The 21,828-nt window shown below is 46.3% G+C and overlaps 1 protein-coding gene across 8 annotated transcripts in view; it reads right to left on the bottom strand.

Annotated features, from left to right (window-relative positions):
* Positions 1–21,828, bottom strand: part of GABPA (GA binding protein transcription factor subunit alpha) — a 113,484-nt gene that overhangs the window by 56,747 nt on the left and 34,909 nt on the right. For all 8 annotated transcript variants that reach the window (XM_078783871.1, XM_078783874.1, XM_078783873.1 and 5 more), the window contains exons 5-6: positions 17,628–17,708; positions 10,082–10,255 (exon numbers count right to left, since the gene is read on the bottom strand). In XM_078783871.1, the coding sequence (XP_078639997.1) occupies positions 10,082–10,255; positions 17,628–17,708 (255 nt within the window). The remainder of the gene's footprint in view (positions 1–10,081; positions 10,256–17,627; positions 17,709–21,828) is intronic.

Here is a 21,828-nt window from a genome sequence, read left to right as displayed (position 1 = left end):
CGTCGAGCTAGATAAAGAAAAAGAAATTATAGTTGAAATTGGGGCCGAAGAGACGGCAGGGGCAGAGTTAGAGATTAAATCGAGGAAAGAAATGGAATGCACTCAAAGTCTGGATTTGCATTGTGATGTCGTGCTTCCTAACAAAAATGAAAGTTTGCAGGTGCGGTTGCCGGGGAAGAGAATCCTTAAGGTGAGTAGGAGTGTGTACGGCGGAAAAAGATTTTTGGCGTGCTTGGGATCGAGACGGAGCCCGGGCGCTCGTGGAAGGTCCTTTGTGAGGTGTACGAGCGTGACTGGTGCGCGTGTGTGAGAGAAGTGTGCACCGGAGCGCGAGTGTATGTGGGAAGAGTGTGTCGGAGACGAGTGTGAAACAGAGTGTGCGATGGCCGATTGTGTTACGGAGTACGTAACGAGAGTGTGTGTAACGGAGTGTGTGGAGGAAAAGTGTGTGATAATGGAGTGTGCGAGCGGCATGAGTGTGCCTGTGTGGTGTGCACCTGAGTGTGTAAGGGAAGAGAATGCACAGGAGAGTGCTGTAATAGAATGCAGGAAGTGTATGGGAGGCGCAGGAGCGCCGCGATGTGCAAGTGAGGAACGGGTCGTGTGGGGTGAGAACGCGGCCCGAGCATCGACGCAGACCGGGGTAGCGTTTAGCACGACGTATAGCCGACGCGAGCCCCCGGTGCGTGGTGTGCTTTGTGTGCAGCGGGGATCGGCGGGGATCGTTGCCGCGGTGGTCTCACAAGGAGCGCCGTGCACGATTCGTGCCGGGCCCCGCCCTGTATGGTCTGTGCCGCGCCTTGGCGGGAAAAGCGATCGGCACGGTTCGAGGGGGGGTAGGAGAGGTCGGAGCCGCGCCCCCTGGCGGCTGCGATGCTCCGACCGTGGGCGGTTGGGCCATCGTGCATGGGACCGCAAGGCTCTACGTAGGGATGGCGCCTTGAACCTGGGCCCAACAAAACCTCCTCCCCTGAATCGAAAATGCCGGACGGACCCAACCTACAGGCGACCAACCACCCGCATGCATCGCTCGGCTTTTCAAAGCCGAGCTGTGAAAATGTATTTCTGCACCGAGAGGCTCGTAGTACAGTGGACGATTAGCGATAGTGTTGGCGAATGGTACCCGGCGTGGAGGGATGGTCGTTTCACCATTCCTCACACTTTCATGAGGCTCATGAGCACTAGATTATGGGGTGGCAGTGTAAACTAGCTGAGGGCGGGCTATGTTAATTGATAGGGATTTAGAAGGATGACAGTGGAGGACGTGAGAGTTAAATAGTGACTTTGGTACAGGTAGAGGGGACGTAGAGAGATTAGATGGATAATAATGACGGGGGAAGTGCTTAGTGTAAGGGAAGACGGGGAAGCACGAATTTTCAGGGAAGTAGCTAGTTAGATGATGCTGTGTGAATGAGAATCACTGTGTATTGAGCTTGAACAAATGAGGAATTGAATGAGAATCACTGTGTGTATTGAGCTTGAGCAAATGGGGAATTGGTTGGGAATAACCAGAAGTGGTGTATTGAGGACAAATGGAGTGTGTTGAAGTGAATTGACTTGCATGGTGTGCAAGTGGGCAACAGGTGTGTGAGCACAAGAGGTGTGCAAGTGGGCAACAGGTGTGTGAGCACAAGAGGTGTGCAAGAGAACTTGGTGTGCGTGAGAATATTTGGTGTGGAATGCTTGGTGGGAGATAGAAGGTGTGGAATGCATGGTGCGAAGGACTGAATGGGGGGAGATGGCTCCCTTCACGAATACCCGGGGTGGGTAGTTTAAAGTCAGGTAGAGGGCCGAGGTAAATTGTTTGGATATTGACACCTGTGGTGCGGGAAGTAGCCAGAAGTGCTTGGTTGGGTGCATGAGTCTGTGGAATGGCTGGGCGTGTGGGCTTTGTTGGTGCGTATGGTTATTGGAGCACTCCGCCACTGGTAGTTTGTCGGCCAGGTGAGGCCGCAGGTAGACTCCGGGAGCCAGTTAGAGTCGTAAGTAGAGTTCAGTGGGGCCCGAGGATCCCAGGAGAGGACCCGGGTAGCCCAATGCCGAGGAGGGCATCAGGGGGTGAGAGAGCCAGGAGGGGCCTTCCCCAATTTAGGTAGTCGCAAGGAGCAAGGTAAGCTCGGATGGCGACTTCAGTGGCGGAGGTGCGCAGGTAGGTAGACCTGCCAGTGGAGCCACACGACCCAGCCCCGAAATTGTGCAAAGGCACAGTAAGAAAAAATTGGGGGAGTGAGACCCAAATTTGGAAGGCACCAGGTGGTCAATGGGAATCAGGTTTTCGAACCACATAGTTTAAAGAGGCCAATTGGCAGGGTATGACCCCAGGTAGTGTAAGAAAGTTAATGTAACTGGAGTAGTTAGAATGAGAGAATTCCCTTCGCGCCATCCACATTCATTCACCAAGGTGACAAAGCTCCGCACCAGCACCAAGTGACTGACGAGTAAATGAGATGCATTTCGACGTGATGAGACATTGTGTTGGTTCTATCTCTTCCTTCGTGGGAGGGATTGGACGACGAATTTGGCTTAGAGGGGGATATGGGAGACAGGACGTAGAGACGGATTTGTAATTTGTAAATACAAGGAAGGGCAAGGGTAGTGTAAGCTGACATGGGGGGGGGGGGGGGGGTACGAACGGTAAGGGACGAGCTTGCTCTGCCCGCTCTCCCGCGCCCCTCATGCTGCATTACCTTGTTTTGATGTGTACCTTTGCGCCCTTTCTGCTTTGCTGACTGTGCTTTGTTTCTCCTCCCCACCCATGGACCCACTTTGGAGTGTGCAGCAGCATCGAACTGTGCAGCTGCACCTTGCTGCACCTGTGTTGCTGCACCCCCCGCTGCACTTTGCTACACCTGTGCAGATGAACTGCGTGGTACTTTGCTGCCGTACTCTTTATTATAACGTTGCTGCACCTGTACAGCATTTGCTGCACCACATTACACATGGACCACACGTTTTGTGGCCTTACACTTTGCTGAGCAGTACTTTGCTGCAAACTTACCTTGCATCTTCGGACCACGTATTTTGAGTGGCATCAATGTCACGCAGTTGGACCACATAGGGTTGGCCCTGCTTGGCCAGGAATTAAATAAAAACGAACACGGGTTTTTGTACATTTTATTCTTGGTGTGCCAGGAAAGAAGAACTTTAAGTTTTTATTGCACACAGAAGATGTGACATGCAGGAAGCAAAGACGCAAGATGCAGCAGCCCAGCAGCAAATGTGAACTTGTTGATCAATGTGTTTTGTGTATGGGTGCTATGATGTGCTTTCTCTCCCCTCCAATCTTCTTTTCAGAAAAGGACACGTCCTGGGTTATAGAAATGTAAATAGTTAGGTTTTGTGGTTGTACATAAGATGCTACCCACCGGCTTTATGTGTAGTTTGAAATTAATTCCGCAATTCGGGTCATTGTGGGTGCGAGTCTGATAGTTAGTTACACAACGCAGTAGGTGGGACATATTTAGTGTTGTAAAACTCTCACATACACGGGTTAGAGTAAATGTTAGGGGGAACCACATCTAAGTGTCACACGTAATTAAAAGCTAGTCCCAAGTCTTGCTAAAAACCGGTCGTTCCCACTTGGGTAGATTCGATTCGGGGATGAGTCGGGCGAGTGAAGCGTACTTCGAGCTCTCCACGGCATCGAAGTTTAAGTGTTTTCCCATTCTTGTCTTTGTCAAATTTCCACTGGTTATTTTGCTGTGTACGTTTTATTGTGTGTTTCTGGTTGGTATTGGTTTGTAATTCGTACAAACTTGTGTGTAGTTAATCGTTTTCTGAGTCGTACCTCGTGTGCGGCCTGGTAACTTGGGGCTTCCCTCCCCCGTCAGTGTTTTGTCGGTTTGGGTTATTTCCTCCGCTGCATTGCTTGTTTCTTTTATTTTATTTTCTCCCCCTCACCTCACCTCCCTAGACAAAGAATTCTATATTGATTCTTTCTCCCCTCCCGGACACGTTTGTTCGCTCTCCTCGTCGTCTAGGCTTGTGCGCCCCCTGTATCTCGTTTCTCTCCCGCCTCTGCTCCTTCCTTCTCAAATCCACGTTCTCGCTTGGAGACTTTTCCCAGATTGTTTTTCATGGTTTTCATGGTTCTGTTTGGATATTGTTGGAATATGTTTAAACTGCAGCCGTGATGCTGACGACGCCCCCCCCCCCCCCCCCCAGAATTTCCATGTTTTAAACGCTTCCCAGTGTGTACCCTGGTCAGAATAGGTACACCGTATCCCTGCGTGTCGTAAGAGACGACTAAGAGGGTTGGCGTCAGGAAGGGCATCCGGCCATAAAAAACATTGCCTCAAAAAGAGAACCATGACAATTACAACTACATATTGGCAGGGTGCAGCCCGAAGTGGAGATCGGTTTCTGAGGTTTGGGACATGGAATGTAGGGACAATGACAGGGAGATCAGGAGAAGTGGTGGAAGTATTGGTCAGAAGAAGAGTGGACATATGTTGTGTGCAAGAGACGAGATGGAAGGGAAGTGGTGTGAGAATGGTGAAGGGTAGGCAGGGACAGAAATACAAGTTTGTGTGGCAAGGGTGCCCGGAGGGCGTGAATGGTGTTGGTGTCCTGTTTTCTGAGGAGTTTGTAGACAGTGTGGTGAGTGTGACTAGAGTGAGTGATAGGTTGATGATGGTGAAAATGATGATTGGAAAGCTCTTGGTGAACGTCATCTCGGGATATGCTCCATAGGTTGGTCGAAGCAATGAAGAGAAGGACAAGTTCTGGTGTGCGATAGAGAAGCTGATGGAAAACGTGAAAGATGAAGAGGTTGTTGTGGTGGGAGGAGACCTGAATGGACATGTGGGAAGGAGTATGGATGGTTTTGAGGGAGTTCATGGGGGTTACGGATATGGTGTGAGAAATGGAGAAGGTGAAAGGATTTTGGAGTTTGCTGATGGAGCTGATTTGTTGATTTGTAATACTCAGTTCCAGAAAGAGGATAATAAGCTTGTTACATACACGTCACGTGGGTCGACGACAACCGTTGACTACCTGATGGTGCGTAGGCGAGATAGGGGGCACCTCCGGGACACAAAGGTGATCCCGGGGGAGGAGGCTGTTTCACAGCACCACTTGGTTGTCTGCGACATAAAAATGAAAGGTGCGAGGAGAGCTCGGCGGGTGAAGTACCAACCAAGAATGAAGGTGTGGAGGTTGAAAGAGGTGACAGTAAGGGAGGCATTAAAAGAGAGGCTGAGTAGGGTAGAGGATGATGTGGTTGAGCTTGAAAGTGGTTGGATGTCAATGAAAGCTAGTCTGTTGGGAGCCGTTGGTGAGGTATGTGGATGGACAAAAGGACCACCGAGGCACTCGGAAACATGGCGGTGGGATGATGAAGTTGGAAAGAGGATTGACGAGAAGAGGAAGAAGTTCAAGGAGTGGCAGAAGGCGAAGGGTACGGGAGCAGAAACAGCAGAGCATGAAAGTTATAAGGCAGCCAGGAAGGCTGCAAAGAAAGAGGTAGCAAAGGCGCAGGAGGCATGTAGGAAAATGTTCGGAGAACGCTTGGATTCAGAAGAGGGTCAGAAAGCAGTATTCAGGATTGCAAAGCACATAGCGAAAGAGAGGTGTGACGTGATGGGGGTGAGTTGCTTGAAGGATGAAGTGGGACAAATCGTTGTCGACCCAGATGGAATTAAAGGAAGATGGAAAAGATATATGGAAATGCTGTTGAATACAGAGAATGAATGGGATGGCAACATAGAGAGTAACCCAGTTTTAGGACCGGCAGAGAAGATAACTGAGAAGGAAGTTGAGGAAGCGATAACAGCAATGAAGAGTGGAAAAGCGGGAGGGCCGACGGGAGTTGTGGGAGATATGTTGAAGGCAGCAGGAAGTTGGGGTGTGAAGAGAATGACAGAGATCTGTAATCTGGTGGTGAAAGAAGGCCGCATTCCAGTGGCTTGGGAACTGAGTACCCTCGTCCCTCTATACAAGGGGAAAGGTGACCCTCTGGAGTGTGGCTCGTACCGAGCGATAAAGTTATTGGAGCATGGAATGAAGGTATTGGAAAGGGTGTTGGAGAGGAGGATAAGGAAGAAAGTGAAGATCGACGAAATGCAGTTTGGATTTATGCCAGGAAGAGGAACGACAGATGCGCTTTTCATTGTGAGGCAGTTGCAGGAGAAGTACATGGAGAAGAGGAAGAAGTTGTTTTTTGGGTTTGTTGATCTGGAGAAAGCATTCGATAGGGTTCCACGCAAAGTATTGACATGGGCATTGAGGAAGTTAGAAGTGGAGGAATGGTTGATCAGAGTAGTGATGGCAATGTACAAAAGAGCGCGCACAGCTGTAAGGACGAAGGACGGGAACAGTGGTGAGTTTGAGGTGAAGGTGGGAGTGCATCAGGGGTCGGTACTAAGTCCACTACTATTTGTAGCTGTGATGGAGGTGCTGGCTCAGAACGTAAAGGAGGGTTTACCATGGGAGTTGTTGTATGCAGATGATCTGGTGTTGATTGCGGAAAGTATGGATGGACTGAAGGAAAAGATGAACAAGTGGAAGGAATGTATGGAGACAAAAGGTCTGAAGGTGAATATCGGAAAGACGAAGGTGATGGCAAGTGGTAAAGCATGTGGTGAGGTGGAAAGAACTGGGAAGTGGCCGTGTGCTGTGTGCAGGAAGGGTGTCGGAGTGAACTCCATTCAATGTACAATGTGCGCTGAGTGGGTTCATCAAAAATGTAGTGGTCTGAGAGGGTCATTTACCAGTGTGGCAGCTACATTCAAATGTAAGGTGTGCACAGAGGGAGCTGCAGATGGAGGAAATGTTGAGTTGGATCTTGGAGACGGCGTGAAGCTGGAAGGTGTGAAAACATTTTGCTACCTCGGAGACATGCTGAATGGAGAAGGTGGATCAGACTCGGCAACGGTTGCTCGAGTGAGATGTGCATGGAAGAAGTTTCGGGAACTGAGTGGCGTGCTGATGAGGAGGAGAGTGTCGCTGAAGCTGAAGGGAAAGGAAAGGTGTATGCTGCATGTGTGAGAAGTGTTATGATTTATGGGAGCGAGACATGGGTAATGAACGTAGAGCAGCAACGAAGGCTGGAAAGGGTGGAAATGCGAATGGTTCGATGGATGTGCGGAGTATCGTTGAGAGAGAGGAAGACAAATGATGAATTGCGAAAGATGATGGGAATATTGCCTGTGATTGATGCTGTGAAGAGGAACAGGCTGAGATGGTTTGGTCATGTGTTGAGGAAGGATGAAAGTGACTGGTTGAGAAGAGTGATGGAAATTGATGTAGAAGGAAGTAGAGGACGGGGAAGACCGAGAAAGACTTGGCTAAAGATGGTGGAAGAAGAAATGCGGGCAAGGGGGTTAACAAGGAGAGATGCAGAAAATAGGGCAAAATGGAGAAGATCGTCATGGGGACAGCAAGGCTAACCCCCGCTCTAGCAGGGAAAATGGCCTTAAAATGCATGTTGTTGTTGTTGTTGATGAGTCTGACGAGGGAGGGGGGCAGTGCTACGGTTTTGAGATGTGTACAGTCAGGTCAATAAAGGTTAAAGGTTGCCCCCAGTAGATAGTCACACAAGCAACATGTAGCTTCGTTTGTAGTATAGTTATTTCTTAGTATGTGTGAGAGTAGGCCCTTTCCATTGTTAATCCTGCGTTGTGTAAAGACAGGAGAATAGGTCCTATTTCTGCAAACCATTCTACCTCTACAGGCGTGATCCATTTCGCTGCCCTTTGCTCGCTCACTAGTCGAGTTAACACGAGGCAGGCCTAAAAAGGTGGGGGCGGCATCGAGGTCAGGGGCGGCAGACGCAATGACGGTAAGCATGAGCCACCAATCAGAGCTCAGAGGTGGTGGCATCAGAGGGCGTGGTAAGAAGAGTGGTGAGTTCCAGAAGGTTTGCGGGGTGGGCATATATAACCCGATGCGCAAAGCGCTCAACAGGACTGGCCGGGGGAAGAGGACTTGCAGAGGAGAGGGAGGACTTGCAAAGGAGAGAGAGAGGGCTTGCATTGCACGGCTTGTTGAACTGACTATCGCATAAGAACGCGGGCGCTAACCCACACCAAGGGTTGAGGAAGAAGAGTTGGTTGCGAGATATACGTGGGCGCAGCCAGGCGCGGTTATAACGAACTTGCGCATTCCAGCCAAGCGAGTGAACGAGGCTGCGTAACCGCCCCTTTGCCATAAAAGCCGTCCCGCCTTTGCCATAAAAGCCCTCCCTGCCGTTCGCCCCGATATATCGCCTTTGCTCGAGAGACGCGCTGCGTGGCCTTGTCTTCGCCGATCCCCATCTTCGCGGACGTGCCGGGGACCGTGGAGAGCTGCACGAGAACCATCCTTGGATGCGCTGGGGAACACCTGCCCATCTGCAATACCCCATGTGAGTGTGTCAGACGGGCCCGTTGTCTTTGGGAATTAAGAATAACACTGTATAAGGATTTATCTGTGTCTCTTCGTCCTGAACTGTATAGAGGTGTGATAATCATTAAACCTATCTGTTCTTCCTTTCTTCTGAATTCGATCGTTCCCGTGATTTCTCCAATTGACTAAGCGTGGCACGAATAAGATCGCTCCAATCGGGTTCCACTATCTATAACTGCGCGTATCACGTGTACGCAAACCGCTCGGCGTATTCCAACCACACGTGGTTCGTGCAAGGCTTGTTTCCTCGCTTCCAGGGCAGCGCGAGTACTTAGGTACGAGCGAGAATTTGGTCCCGAAACCCTATTTTGCACTGTCCGGAAGGGACGTCATAGGTCTCGGTTCACGCCAGGCCCAGTAAAGAGAAGGGGATTAATCCCCCCTTGCTAAGGGGAGAAGGCCGGCGACAGAACCATAACAATATTCTGCTCTATGTCGGTTTTGGCCCTATCTTCCAATGGTGAAGAATCACTTAAAACATTATACAAGCTGGATCCGAATCCGGATCTTCACCAAAATCTAATCATTTTGTCATATACACTACGTCTTTGCCAAATTTCTCCGAATCCGTCCACAAATTTTCGATATATCTTGTTCACAGACAGACAAACAAACAAACAAAGACGGGTGAAAACATAAACGCCATCCATCTTCAGTAGCGGAGGTAATGATGGATTTCTCTGTGTATAATGGAAAGAAAATTACCATGGTATTTTTCAATCCATTCAATCACAAAAATACATCGTGACACTCATCTTTGAGGAGAAATGTTCACCGAAATAAGTGGTTTTCTACTATGGAAATGTTTTTGACAAAAGAAATGATATTGTTTTTAGAATAAATAATTATGACATGACGTTTTTCTTTTTTTCGCATTAGTGCCAACGTGGTACCACTCGTGATTTGGGAAGGTCAATGCAACATCACTCTTAAGTGGATTATACTTATTTTGAGCAGAGTCTAAGAAATGTACTTACTAAAGTATATTCACTCTTTTCCATATTGAATGTATGAATTTTTTTTCTTCCAAATCAAATATGATGGATTTTGAAATCTTGAAAAGATTTTGAAAGTTGGAATTTTGAAATCCCAACTTCTTTCCTTGAAGTCCTTGGTGTCCTTGCGTTTTATACCTATCCTGCCTCCCCCCAAGCCCTCTCCCTCCCACACATCTCCTGATGTCCCTGCTCTAAAATGTTGTGTTTGTGTGCTTCCCCTTCTCTCCCCATCTTGTCGACCACTCCCCTTTTTATATATTTTGTTTGCTTGTTTGTTTGATTTGTTTGTTTGATAAATGTTAGCTCTTTCACGAGCCTCGATTCTGTATACAAAAAAAAAAAAAAGAAAAAAAAAAAAAGGAAATACCAAAGACCTTCTTTCTTAGCAATATTATTTTCAACTTTGTCGCAAGTTGAAAAGCCGATGTCTGTTTTGTCATTCACTCTTGCGGCAGTACAAATCTAAAAAAAGCAATAATGATGATAGGAATAACTTTTATGTTGGGCCTTGTTTCTTTATCCTGGACTGATTTCACGCACTTTACATGCAGCCACACAACTCCACACATGCCCACAATGGTTTACACCAAGTTAGGGTAAATGTATTTTCATAAAGACAAAGCAATATTTTCAAGTCTTTGACATTCCTTCTTTGAACATCCATATAACAATAGATTCAATTCCATATTCATTATTACCATAAGGAATCCCTTCCAGTTCCTGTTGACGACGATAACCTTCCAAAGCTGCAGCCCACCGGGCCACTTGTTCCGAGTGTCCTTCGCCTTCTCTTGTTCTGCGTACATTCACAATTCCACCGTCCCCTCCTCCTCCAGCACCCTCGGCAAGAACTTCGCTTGCCGCAGTGTCTTCTGCCAGAAAATTGAGGAAGGCAAATTATAAGGCAAAAAAATAAGAAGAAAAATTATGAGGCATAAACAAGAACAAACTATGAAAAAACTAGAACAGCACTCTTCAATGTCGCGGCATCGACTGATATACCTCCATCCACATTATTTCATCATAGTACATGATGGTTCATGTATCGGTTCAGCGGTGATGTTCAGATGGTTCAACATGATGACATTATCATGACATTATGTTCAACAACAACAACATTATCAGGTTCAACATGATGTTCAGCGGTTCCTCGGGCGAGTGAGGCGTGCTTCGAGCTCTCCACGGCATCGAAGTTTGAGTGTTTTCCCATTCTTGTCTTTGTCAAATTTCCACTGGTTATTTTGCTGTGTACGTGTTATTGTGTTTCTAGTTGGTGTTGGTTTGTGGTTCGTGCAAACTTGTGTGTAATTAATCGTTTTCTGGGTCGTACCTCGTGCGCGGCCTGGTGACTTGGGGCTTCCCTCCCCCCGTCGGTGTTTTGTCGGTTTGGGTTATTTCCTTCGCTGTATTGCTTGTTTCTTTTATTTTGTTTTCTCCCCCTCACCTCACCTCCCTAGACAAAGAATTCTATATTGATTCTTTCTCTCCTCCCGGACACGTGCTTGTTCGCTCTCCTCCTCGTCTCGGCTTGTGCCCCGCCCCCTGTATCTCATTTTTCTTCCGCCTCTGCCCCTTCTTTCTCAAATCCACGTTCTCGCTTGGAGACTTTTCCCGGATTGTTTTTCATGGTTTTCATGGTTCTGTTTGGATATTGTTGGAATATGTTTAAACCGCAGCCGTGATGCTGACGCCGCTGTTCTCAGCTGTTCTCAAGTATTACATTTTTACCTGACATGACCTCTGACCTTTGAGGCCGAAATCTAATCAGTTCATCTTTGCATCACAATATATACGTGTACCAAGTTTGACTTTGATCCCTTCAGCCGTTCTTAAGTTATCACAGCGATGAAAACCTATCACAGATGGATGGATAGGTGCACGCACGGACGAATGGCCGGACAGCCGGATGGACAACCCGAAAACATCATGCCTCCATCATGCCTCCGGCATAAAAATATCTCCCATCCTCAAAAGTCAGAAGACTGATCCACAAAGAGTAGCCTTTTACATCAACCAACATGAAATTATTGACATCTCAGTATAATTTTATCAATCTCCCAACGATTTACCTCCATTTGTCATTCAAACATACCGATAATCTGAGACCGGCGCTGAAAGCCCAATGAGAGCAGTTGATACTCAGGTTGAAAACTTGACTTTGAGAAAATGAATACATTTTCTGAAAAACGGTAAAAAGCGTTTTCGGGAGATACAGCTCTCCACAGCCATTCGGTCCAAATAAATTTGATACGTCTTCATGAACATCACATTTTATCTTACTTTTCCATATTGGTAAAAAAACCCTATCTTACAACTATTTACAGAATTCAAATATATTGTTACGTTTGTTGGGGTAGATGAAAGAATCCCATAGTAAAGGTAGGACTGTATAATCGTAGCATGGACCGTGGACGCATAGGAGAAATTTCCATGTATTTAAGTAGGGAGACTGTAGCTTAAGATTGTTTATGTGTCTTCACATGAGAGGTGAAGTGGTGACAACTAGTTAGGGACAAAGGTTAGTTTTCCCCAGTACATGATATTCCCTCTGTGATCTTCCCTTCAGGTTTTGCTTACAAGGATGGCCATGAAAATCCCTGATGAGGGCATGCTCAGAGAAGTTCTACAAACAGCACCAGCCATATGAACACTCACGGCAACTAAGCCGCGCCCACATGAACACGATTGTATCGGCAAAAGGCCCCGCCCAGCAGAGGCGGAGAATCGGTGGGCGAACTGGGATGCTGACGAGACAATTGGCTCGAGAGAGGAAATAAGAAGAGTCGGTCGCTCTCTTGGCTTGATGAACAAGACGCTGGCCATTGTTGGTTTGGTTGGGTCATGGAGTTTGTGTGCTTTGGAGGAGAGCGAGCGGAGAGAGAGAGAGTCGACAGCAGCTCTTTCTTTGGTGGGCTGGAGGCCACACTGAACATCCCTAAGTGGTGGAGGAGCCCAAAAGGACAACCTCTTGACTTTATTCACCTCACGTTCGTGGCGCCGTCGAGCGCGGAGCCACTGCCATATTGTGCCAGGTTTCCACCGAAGGGACATCAGACTCTGAGCCTCGTCCCCAGTTTCCAACCTCACAGGACACATTTGGGACCAGAAACGTGCACTATAAAAAGGGACTTTATTTTATTTATCTTTCCCCTTGTCCGTTTTTGAGTCTGAATGGAAGATCCTCACCGTAGGGAATTCGTTTTTACCACAACTTTTATTTTGACTGCATTTATTTCCATTAAATCATTATTGTTGAGTTTATTGGGGTTTTTGCATGTTTTGTGGTTTCGGTATAAACTCGTGTGCTTTTGTCAGATAAACGCTTCGTTTTGTTCAATCCGCACATGACAAACTAACTGCCATTTTTCGGGCAACCACGTCAAGAGTAAAAACTGTCTCGGCTATCTGTCACCGGTGATCTTCATCGCCGACGACGCAACAGTATATTCTGGTGTGTCTCTTTCTGAATACTCATCTCAAAATGAAAATAGAGAGAACTTTCGGAACTTTCCAAAAGCTGATAGCTTGCAGCTCCCCATGCTGCAAACTCCGGAGGCAACATGGATCAGTGCAAAGCGCGAAGGTTCGTAGACCAGCATATTCTACCCAAATGATCGATCATTGCTGCCAGTGAGTGCACTTTGAACCTTGCAGGATTACCTTGCGTGAACATGGCAGGCTTGGTCATTTATTTAATCAACATTTGCTGAAGGAAAGAGTATGGCAAACATTCAGGCAGACTTCCCAGACATACAGTCAAGTGAAAAAGTAAGTACACCCCATGTAAAGTTTTGACTTATTCAACATATTTCAACATACAGCTATTTGATCTTCATTTCAACAATATTGATAGATAATGGTGATATAATATAACAAACATCATGAAGCATTTATATTTTGTAGTCCATTGTATAATTTAAATAAACATACAGTCACGTGAAAAAGTAAGTACACCCCATGTAAAGTTTTGACTTATTCAACATATTTCAACATACAGCTATTTGATCTTCATTTCAACAATATTGATAGATAAAGGTGATATAACATAACAAATATCATGGAACATTTACATTTTGTAGTCCATTGTATAATTTAAATAAACATAAATGCAAATTTCGCATGTGGAAAAAGTAAGTACACCCCTACATTTATCACCACTTCAAACACCTAAAATTAGAATCAGGTGCACCAGCTCAGATGCAAATGATTAGAACATCGTTAGAGAGGATCTTGGAGGAACCTGTCTTATTTAAACCTCAGACATTTAGTTTGGTTTGCTCTTTGTTGTTGAAGTATGCGGCGTCACCATGCCTAGATCAAAAGAGCTTTCTGAGGCCTTCAGAAAGAAGGTTATAGATGCCTACGAGTCTGGGAAGGGATTTTAAAAGATTTCCAAACAATTTGAAATCAATCATTCGACTGTCCGGAAGATCATCTACAAGTGGAGAAGATTCCAAACAACTGCCAACTTGTTCAGGCCAGGCCGCCCCAGCAAGTTCAGCCCGAGAGCAGACCGCAAGATGCTGAAAGAAGTCTCTAAGAACCCCAGAATGTCATCCCGGGACCTCCAGGTAGCTCTTGCCACTGTTGATGTCAAAGTGCACGAGTCTACCATGAGAAAGAGGCTGCACAAATTTAATCTACATGGGAGGTGTGCCAGGAGGAAACCTTTGCTGTCCAGAAAGAACATCAGGACATGACAAGTTTGCCAATGAACACGGAGGCAAAGACCAGCACTTCTGGAACAATGTGCTCTGGACAGATGAGTCAAAGGTGGAGCTATTTGGCCACAGTACCAGAAGACATGTTTGGCGAAAACCAAAGACAGCATTTGACCACAAGAACCTGATACCAACTGTAAAGCATGGTGGTGGAAATATTATGGTTTGGGGCAGCTTTGCTGCATCAGGGCCTGGGCAGCTCACCATCATATAATCCACTATGAATTCTTCATTGTACCAGAAGGTGCTTGAGGATAATGTGAGGCCATCTGTCGGAAAGTTGAAGCCCAACCGAAGGTGGACCTTGCAACATGACAATGACCCTAAACATACCAGTAAATCCACCAAGGAATGGCTGAAAAGAAAGAAATGGAGGGTTCTGGAATGGCCAAGTCAAAGCCCAGATCTAAATCCCATCGAGATGTTGTGGGGGGATTTGAAACGAGCTGTGCATGCAAGAAACCCCTCAAACATCGCACAGCTGAAAGAATTCTGCATGGAGGAGTGGGCAAAAATTTCTCCCAGTCGATGTCAAAGACTGGTAGACAGTCATAAGAAACGCCTACTTGAGGTCGTTTCTGCCAAAGGGGGCAATACCACCTATTAGAGCCACGGGTGTACTTACTTTTTCCACATGCGAAATTTGCATTTATGTTTATTTAAATTATACAATGGACTGAATGAATGAATGAATGAATGATCGTTTTAAGGCCATTTTCCCCGCTAGAGCGGGGGTTAGCCTTGCGGGCCCCATGATAATCATGGTTCCGTTTGAGGCAATGTTTTTAAGGCCGGATGCCCTTCCTGACGCCAACCCTTAGTCGCCTCTCACGATGCGCAGGGATACGGTGTACCTATTCTAAACCGGGATACACACCGTGATCATTCATCCCAGCAAGCTGGTACTCAATTTGCCGACCTCGGAAGGGTGACAGGCTGAGTCAACCCCCCCTGGTGTTAATTCAGCGATCGACCGGGATTCGAACCCAGGATCCTGGGATCCCAAGCCGGCACCCTAACCGCTAAGCCAAAACCAGGCTACAAAATGGACGACAAAATGTAAATGTTTCATGATATTTGTTATATTATATCACCTTTTTCTTTCAATATTGTTGAAATGAAGATCAAATAGCTGTATGTTGAAATATGTTGAAAAAGTCAAAACTTTACATGGGGTGTACTTACTTTTTCACGTGACTGTAAATGCAAATTTCGCATGTGGAAAAAGTAAGTACACTCCATGAGATGTTTTTAAAATCTTTTTAACATATGTGGACATATCAATATTTGATCTTCATTTAAAGAGTATCTATAGATAAAGGTGATCTAATTGAACAAACTAGAGCTTCCAGGGAAGCAGAACTCAACTGAACTGACTGGACAACTTTAAAGTAGGTCAGTTGTCTGTACTAGATTTGACTTAAGATAGCAACCTACCTTGTGTGGTAAGAGTCTCACACACCAAATTTGATCAAAATCCATAAATATTTGTGGACGTTAAAGTCTTAACGTCGTTTCGGAGCTGAAAACAATATGGCGGCCTATGGCGGCCATTTTGTGACGGATCGGGTTGGAATGCGATAGCAACCTACCTTGTGTGGTAAGGGTTAAACATTCTAAGTTTGATCAAAATCTGTTAATATTTGTGGACGCTGGAGTGTTAACGTCGTTTTCATGACCAAAAACAAAATGGTCGCCTAAGTCCACCATTTTTCAACGGATCGGGCTGAAGTGTAATACCAACCTGGTCCTTGGGGTAAGGATGCTACATGTCAAGTTTGATCAGAATCGGTTGATATTTGTTGACGCTGGAGTGTTAACGGACGACAGGCGACAGACGACGACGACGACGACGACGACGACAGACGACGGATGCCGGAGGGTTCAGTATGTGATGAACTCAACTGGGCGGTAGTCCAGTTGAGTTAAAAACAATGAAAAATTGACTTTGCAATAATTTATTCAACAAAAAATTAACAGAGATGCAATTTCCTTCTGTGGAAAAAGTAAGTACACCCTTGGCTCCAATAGGTGGTATTGCCCCTTTGGCAGAAACAACCTCAAGCAGGCGTTTCTTATAACTGTCTACCAGTCTCTGACATCGACTGGGAGAAATTTTTGCCCACTCCTCCATGCAGAATTCTTTCAGCTGTGCGATGTTTGAGGGGTTTCTTGCATGCACAGCTCGTTTCAAATCCCCCCACAACATCTCGATGGGATTTAGATCCGGGCTTTGACTTGGCCATTCCAGAACCCTCCATTTCTTTCTTTTCAGCCATTCCTTGGTGGATTTACTGGTATGTTTAGGGTCATTGTCATGTTGCAAGATCCAATTTCAGTTGAGCTTCAAATTTCCGACAGATGGCCTCACATTATCCTCAAGCACCTTCTGGTACAATGAAGAATTCATAGTGGATTCTATGATGGTGAGCTGCCCAGGCCCTGATGCAGCAAAGCTGCCCCAAACCATAATATTTCCACCACCATGCTTTACAGTTGGTATCAGGTTCTTGTGGTCAAATGCTGTCTATGCTTTTCGCCAAACATGTCTTCTGGTACTGTGGCCAAATAGCTCGACTTTTGACTCATCTGTCCAGAGCACATTGTTCCAGAAGTGCTGGTTTTTGCCTAGGGGTTCATTGGCAAGTTTTAGTCTTGCCCTGATGTTCTTTCTGGACAGCAAAGGTTTCCTCCTGGCACACCTCCCATGTAGATCAAATTTGTGCAGCCTCTTTCTAATGGTAGACTCGTGCACTTTGACATCAACAGTGGCAAGAGCTACCTGTAGGTACCGTGATGACATTCTGGGGTTCTTGGAGACTTCTTTCAGCATCCTGCGGTCTGCTCTTGGGCTGAACTTGCTGGGGCGGCCTTGCCTGAACAAGTTGGCAATTGTTTGGAATCTTCTCCACTTGTAGATGATCTTCCAGACAGACTTTTTCACGTGACTGTCGATGCGATACTGGTTTGGTTGCTTCTTAACACTAATGGGATGGTTATATCTGGGACTTGTCAATGCATAGGGTAAGTTTAAAACAATGATATGAAATCATGGATGCCTTATGATGATTTTGATCATGTCTGGGAGGGCTTTTTTCAGCTTCTTATAGAAGCTTTGTGAGCAATTTTAAGTAACAATCCTTATCCAGCACACACATAATATATTTTAGAGTGCCTGGACACCGCTGTTTCTAGGGGGTTTCTGCACATGCGCACCGATCATTCTGGGGCAGATTATGTCATTTCAAAAGTCCTGCATTAAGGCCATAATAAGAAACTTAAAAAAAAAAGATATTTGCATCAATACATCAGTTTTGTATGGAGGTTACATGGCTTTGGCATGACTATCATAATAAGTTTTATATGTAAATGCATTTGATCACAGAAAATATACCAAATATTGTGAAATGTTTTTTCTTTGTTGAACACAACTAAAATCGTTGTTGTTAGCATTGTGAAGCAATGTCTGTCAGTAACACTCCACCATGATGAATACTTCAAACAGATTTCAAAATATCATTACCTCGGTGAGCATCTGGATCGACGATAACATCCAGCGTTTCTACGGTCTTTACAATCTCGACGATGTTCAGGCGCTCCGATCCTGTGCAAAATGAAGCGCAGCAGAGACGCTCGATCAGCATTCAAACTCAAATACGATGAACTCCCGATGTCGCATCCCCTCCCGCTGCCCCACTCAGAGGGCACAATTACGAGATACATTGTCCAGCTGCATTTGCCAACTCTTTCAGTATCCTTTTGTACTGCTAACTCTCCTGGATCTGTAGTATACAGTAAACTCTAAAATATCATAGGTTTCGACCAATTGTGGTCAACCTATTATGTCACAATTCCATTATTGCGGTATTTCATTTCGACCAATTGTGGTTTTTGAGCCGAGATGCCTCATTGCTTGCGTTCGTGTGTAAGATTATCTCCCATTACGAGCCTTTTGCAGTTTCTCGTGCACCATTAACTGTTATAATCAGACCAGCATACGAGAATGAAGCTTAGTTAAAAAGATGAACAGCGTGATTGGTAAAAACATTTAATACGCTTAAAAAATTAAACATTTAATGCGTGCGGCTAAAATATTTTTATGTGGCCGCAAAAAGCTGCGACTGTTGAATGAATGTTGAAAAATGAATGCGGCTCATGGAAGATATGTTTTTTGTGTAGGTCCAGTTGTTTTGTGAGTGACTGGTCAAAGATATGTTTCAGAATTGTGTCCATGCTCTCGCAGCTCTTGGAAAGAAATTCTGCACCAGCGAAAAACCAAGCATACACTGGACATAGGGCCATTAATGTAGAAGCAGGTCACAATTTATGAACCGTGAATACGTGGAACCCGAGAATGTTGGGAACACGAATGTCTGGGTCCGACTGTATTGTATTTTATATACATACATACATACATACATACATACATACACATACATATATACACATACATACATATATATATATATATATATATATATATATATATATATATATATATATATATATATAGTTGCGGTTTTGAGTCTGTCAAGTGAGTTTAATAAAGGTTAAAGTCTGTCCTCCATAGTTAGTCACACAAGCAACATGTAGCCTCGCAATCGTATAGTTATGTCTTAGTATTTGTGAGCTTAGTTCCCTTCCAGTGTTAATTCTGCGTTGAGTAGGAGCCAGGAAAATAAGCCCTACTGCCACCGATCATCCTACGTCCGTAACCTCAATCCAGTTTGTTAACGTTGGTTCATATTGGGCGAGTTAACACGAGGTAGGCAGAGGAGGATCGGGGTGGAGTCGAGGCGGAGCGGCCGAAGAAATGACGGTAAGCACAAGCCACCAATCAGAGCTTGAGGGTGGTGGCAGCGGCGTGGCGTCAGAGGGCATGGAGAGAAGAGTCTGGTGAGTTCCAGAAGGTTCGGGGGGCGTAGCTATAAGAACCGCTGCGCAAAAGCCCTCGACAGGACTTGACTTGCTGCAAGAGAGAGAGATAAAAGGACTCGCAGAGGAGAGAGAGAGATAAGAGGACGAGCGCGTGGAACACTAATAATGACAGGACTTGCATCGGAGGGCTAAGAGGACGCGCAGAGGAACACCGGATAAGCGCGAGAGAACTGCTGCCTGATGAACTTGACCATTGCATGAGAACGCACGCGCTGACCAGCTCGGAGGGTGTTGAAGAAGAGGAGTTGGTCGCTACATATACGCGGGCGCAGCCAGACGCGCCGATAACGAATATAGCGCATTTCAGCCGTGCGAATAAACGAGGCTGAGTAACCGCCAGCCGCGCTAAAGTCCGCCCTCTACCGTTTCGCCCCAACATCTGCTTTGTTCAAGAGACGCGCTACGAGTCCCTGCCTTCGCCTGCCACCATCTTCGCGGGACGTGCCGGGGGCCGTGGAGAGCTGGACGAGGACCATCTCTGGACGCGTTGGGGAACACCTACCCCTCTGCAATCCCGTGTGAATGTGAGACGGGCCCGTTGTCCCAGGGATAAGTTAAGACTGCTTAAGGATTACTCTGTGTCTCTTCGTCCTTGAACTGTATATACGTGTGGGAATAATTAAACCCTTGTTCTTTCTTTCTGATTCGATCGTTCCTGTGGTTTCCTCAATTGACCAAGCGTGGCACGAATAAGATCGCTCCAATCGGGTTCCACGAGTTAAGACTGCGCGGACCACGTGTACGCAATCCGCTCGGCGTACTCACATCACACGTGGTTCGTGCGAGGCTTGTTTCCTCGCTCCCAGGGCAGCGCGGGTTGTTAGGTACGAGCGAAAAGTAGTCCCGAAACCCTACGCCGCGTGTGTCCGGGAGGGACGCAATAGGTCTCGGTTCCGCCAGGCCCAGTAAAGACAAGGGGATGAATCCCCCCTTGACAAGGGGAAGAAGGCCAGCGTAGAGAACCGCAACAATATACATATTATATATATATATATTGTTGTGGATATGAGGATTGTGTTTTTTATTGTGTTTTTTTATTATTGCTTTATTCTGGACCCTCCTGCCTCCAGTCTGTGTATAAAGGTCAAAGGGCGTTCCCGTAGTTAATTCCATAAAGCATACACGAAGGACACCATATATCCCTGTTCAATAGTTATATCCTTATAATGTGTATTAGTGTAAGGCTGTGTCTCCCATTAATTTAAATACTCCATTGCACCAAGTGAAATAAGAGTAGATCCCCTTTCATTCACATTCCCCTTTCAACAATTGCCAACTGTTCCCTCCGCGACTCCATTCGCCACGAGGTCGGCTTGGAGAAGAAGGGGGAGGAGCTGCCGACTCCTGGGCGTGCCCATCCATCGTCATCAAGGGCGGAGCCAGAGGGCCGTGCCGACCAATCAGGGCCGAGGCGAGCTGACCGATGGGCGTGTCCTGGACACCAGCGGCTTGATCGCCTGAGGCGCGATATAGAGAGCGCGCGAAAGCCTGGAAGTTGTTGTTGGACAGAGGAAGAGTTGGACTAAGAGTTGAACTAAGCAAGAGAGGAAGTTGTTGGACTGGGTTGGACTAAGAAAGAGAGAGGAGAGAAGGGGCGAAGCGAAGAAAAGAGAGAAAGAGTCCTGGAGTTTGTGAAAGAGGGAGAGAGAACGCGTCACGCCAGACCCCCCACCAGCAGCTTGGCTCCACCAAGCAGCTCCGACCCGTTACCCCGCGCACACGACAGGATCGGTGGCATCGGCGGCCGTCGAGGTCCAGCCCGACGTCCTGTGCGGGATCAAGCTTCAGCCAGCTCCGTGCCTTCCTCCCCCTCCAGCCACCCACCTCCTGTCATTCCTGCCTGCAATTTCCCCATTCGTGTACGTGAGTTTGTTCTGTGTGTCTTGTCCCTGGGTTAGTTAAGCCTGTTTAGATAAGCTAGCGATTTTCACTGTGTCTCTGATTTCTTCTGTAAATTATTTTATTATCCTTCCTTCTCCTTGGTTACTTTTGGGTGTAAATAGAAATAAATTATATTGGTATTTTTTACCCTTTGTCTTTCTTTCTTCTTTACATCCTTTGCTTTAGTCTTTTCCCCATTGAATATCTGTGGTGCGATTCGGCCAACGTTCAGGAATCGGGTTAGTCGGGGTAACTGTTCGGGCGCGGCGGCCATCCGCTCGGCAAACAACATCCTAGCCGTGTCTGTAACAATTGGTGTCTGGGAGTGAGATACGAGGCCCGAACCAAATTTTTAATAACTTCAAAAAAAAATTTGGTGAAAAATTCAGAGCGCCTGAAATTTTGTTTTATAAAATCCTAAATTTGGAAATCGTGCCATGGACAATCAAGGCGATCGGATGCAGGTGGGTGAACTAGAAGAGGGGTGAGGGGTAACCCAGGACCACAGGGAAGAAATGGAGGAGGAGAACAATGGCAATGTGGTTGAGGGAGTTTCAGGTGCGTGCGTGCGTGCGTACGTATGTATGTATGTATATATATACACATGTGTGTGTGTGTGTGTGTGTGTGTGTGTGTGTGTGTGTGTGTGTGTGTGTGTGTGTGTGTGTGTGTATGTATGTATGTCAGCCATTAGGGTTTTAGCCCCATGACTCAATTGATCATAACATCTGAAATTATATATCGTGCTTCAAAAAACTGATTTGAACTCAGCTGCAGGCAGAGGCGAGTGGACAAAAAGTGGTTTCGAGGCTCGACGTGCAGGGTGGATCCTTAGCCTAGTAAATTAGTCCTTGAATGAATGTGCCAAACAGTAGATAAAATGCTCTCGACCCACGTACAGGAAA

This window comes from Myxine glutinosa, chromosome 8, assembly GCF_964187855.1.
Source record: "Myxine glutinosa chromosome 8, kmMyxGlut1.1, whole genome shotgun sequence".
Lineage (NCBI taxonomy): Eukaryota > Metazoa > Chordata > Myxini > Myxiniformes > Myxinidae > Myxine > Myxine glutinosa.
This window is presented reverse-complemented; position numbering and strand designations above follow the sequence as displayed.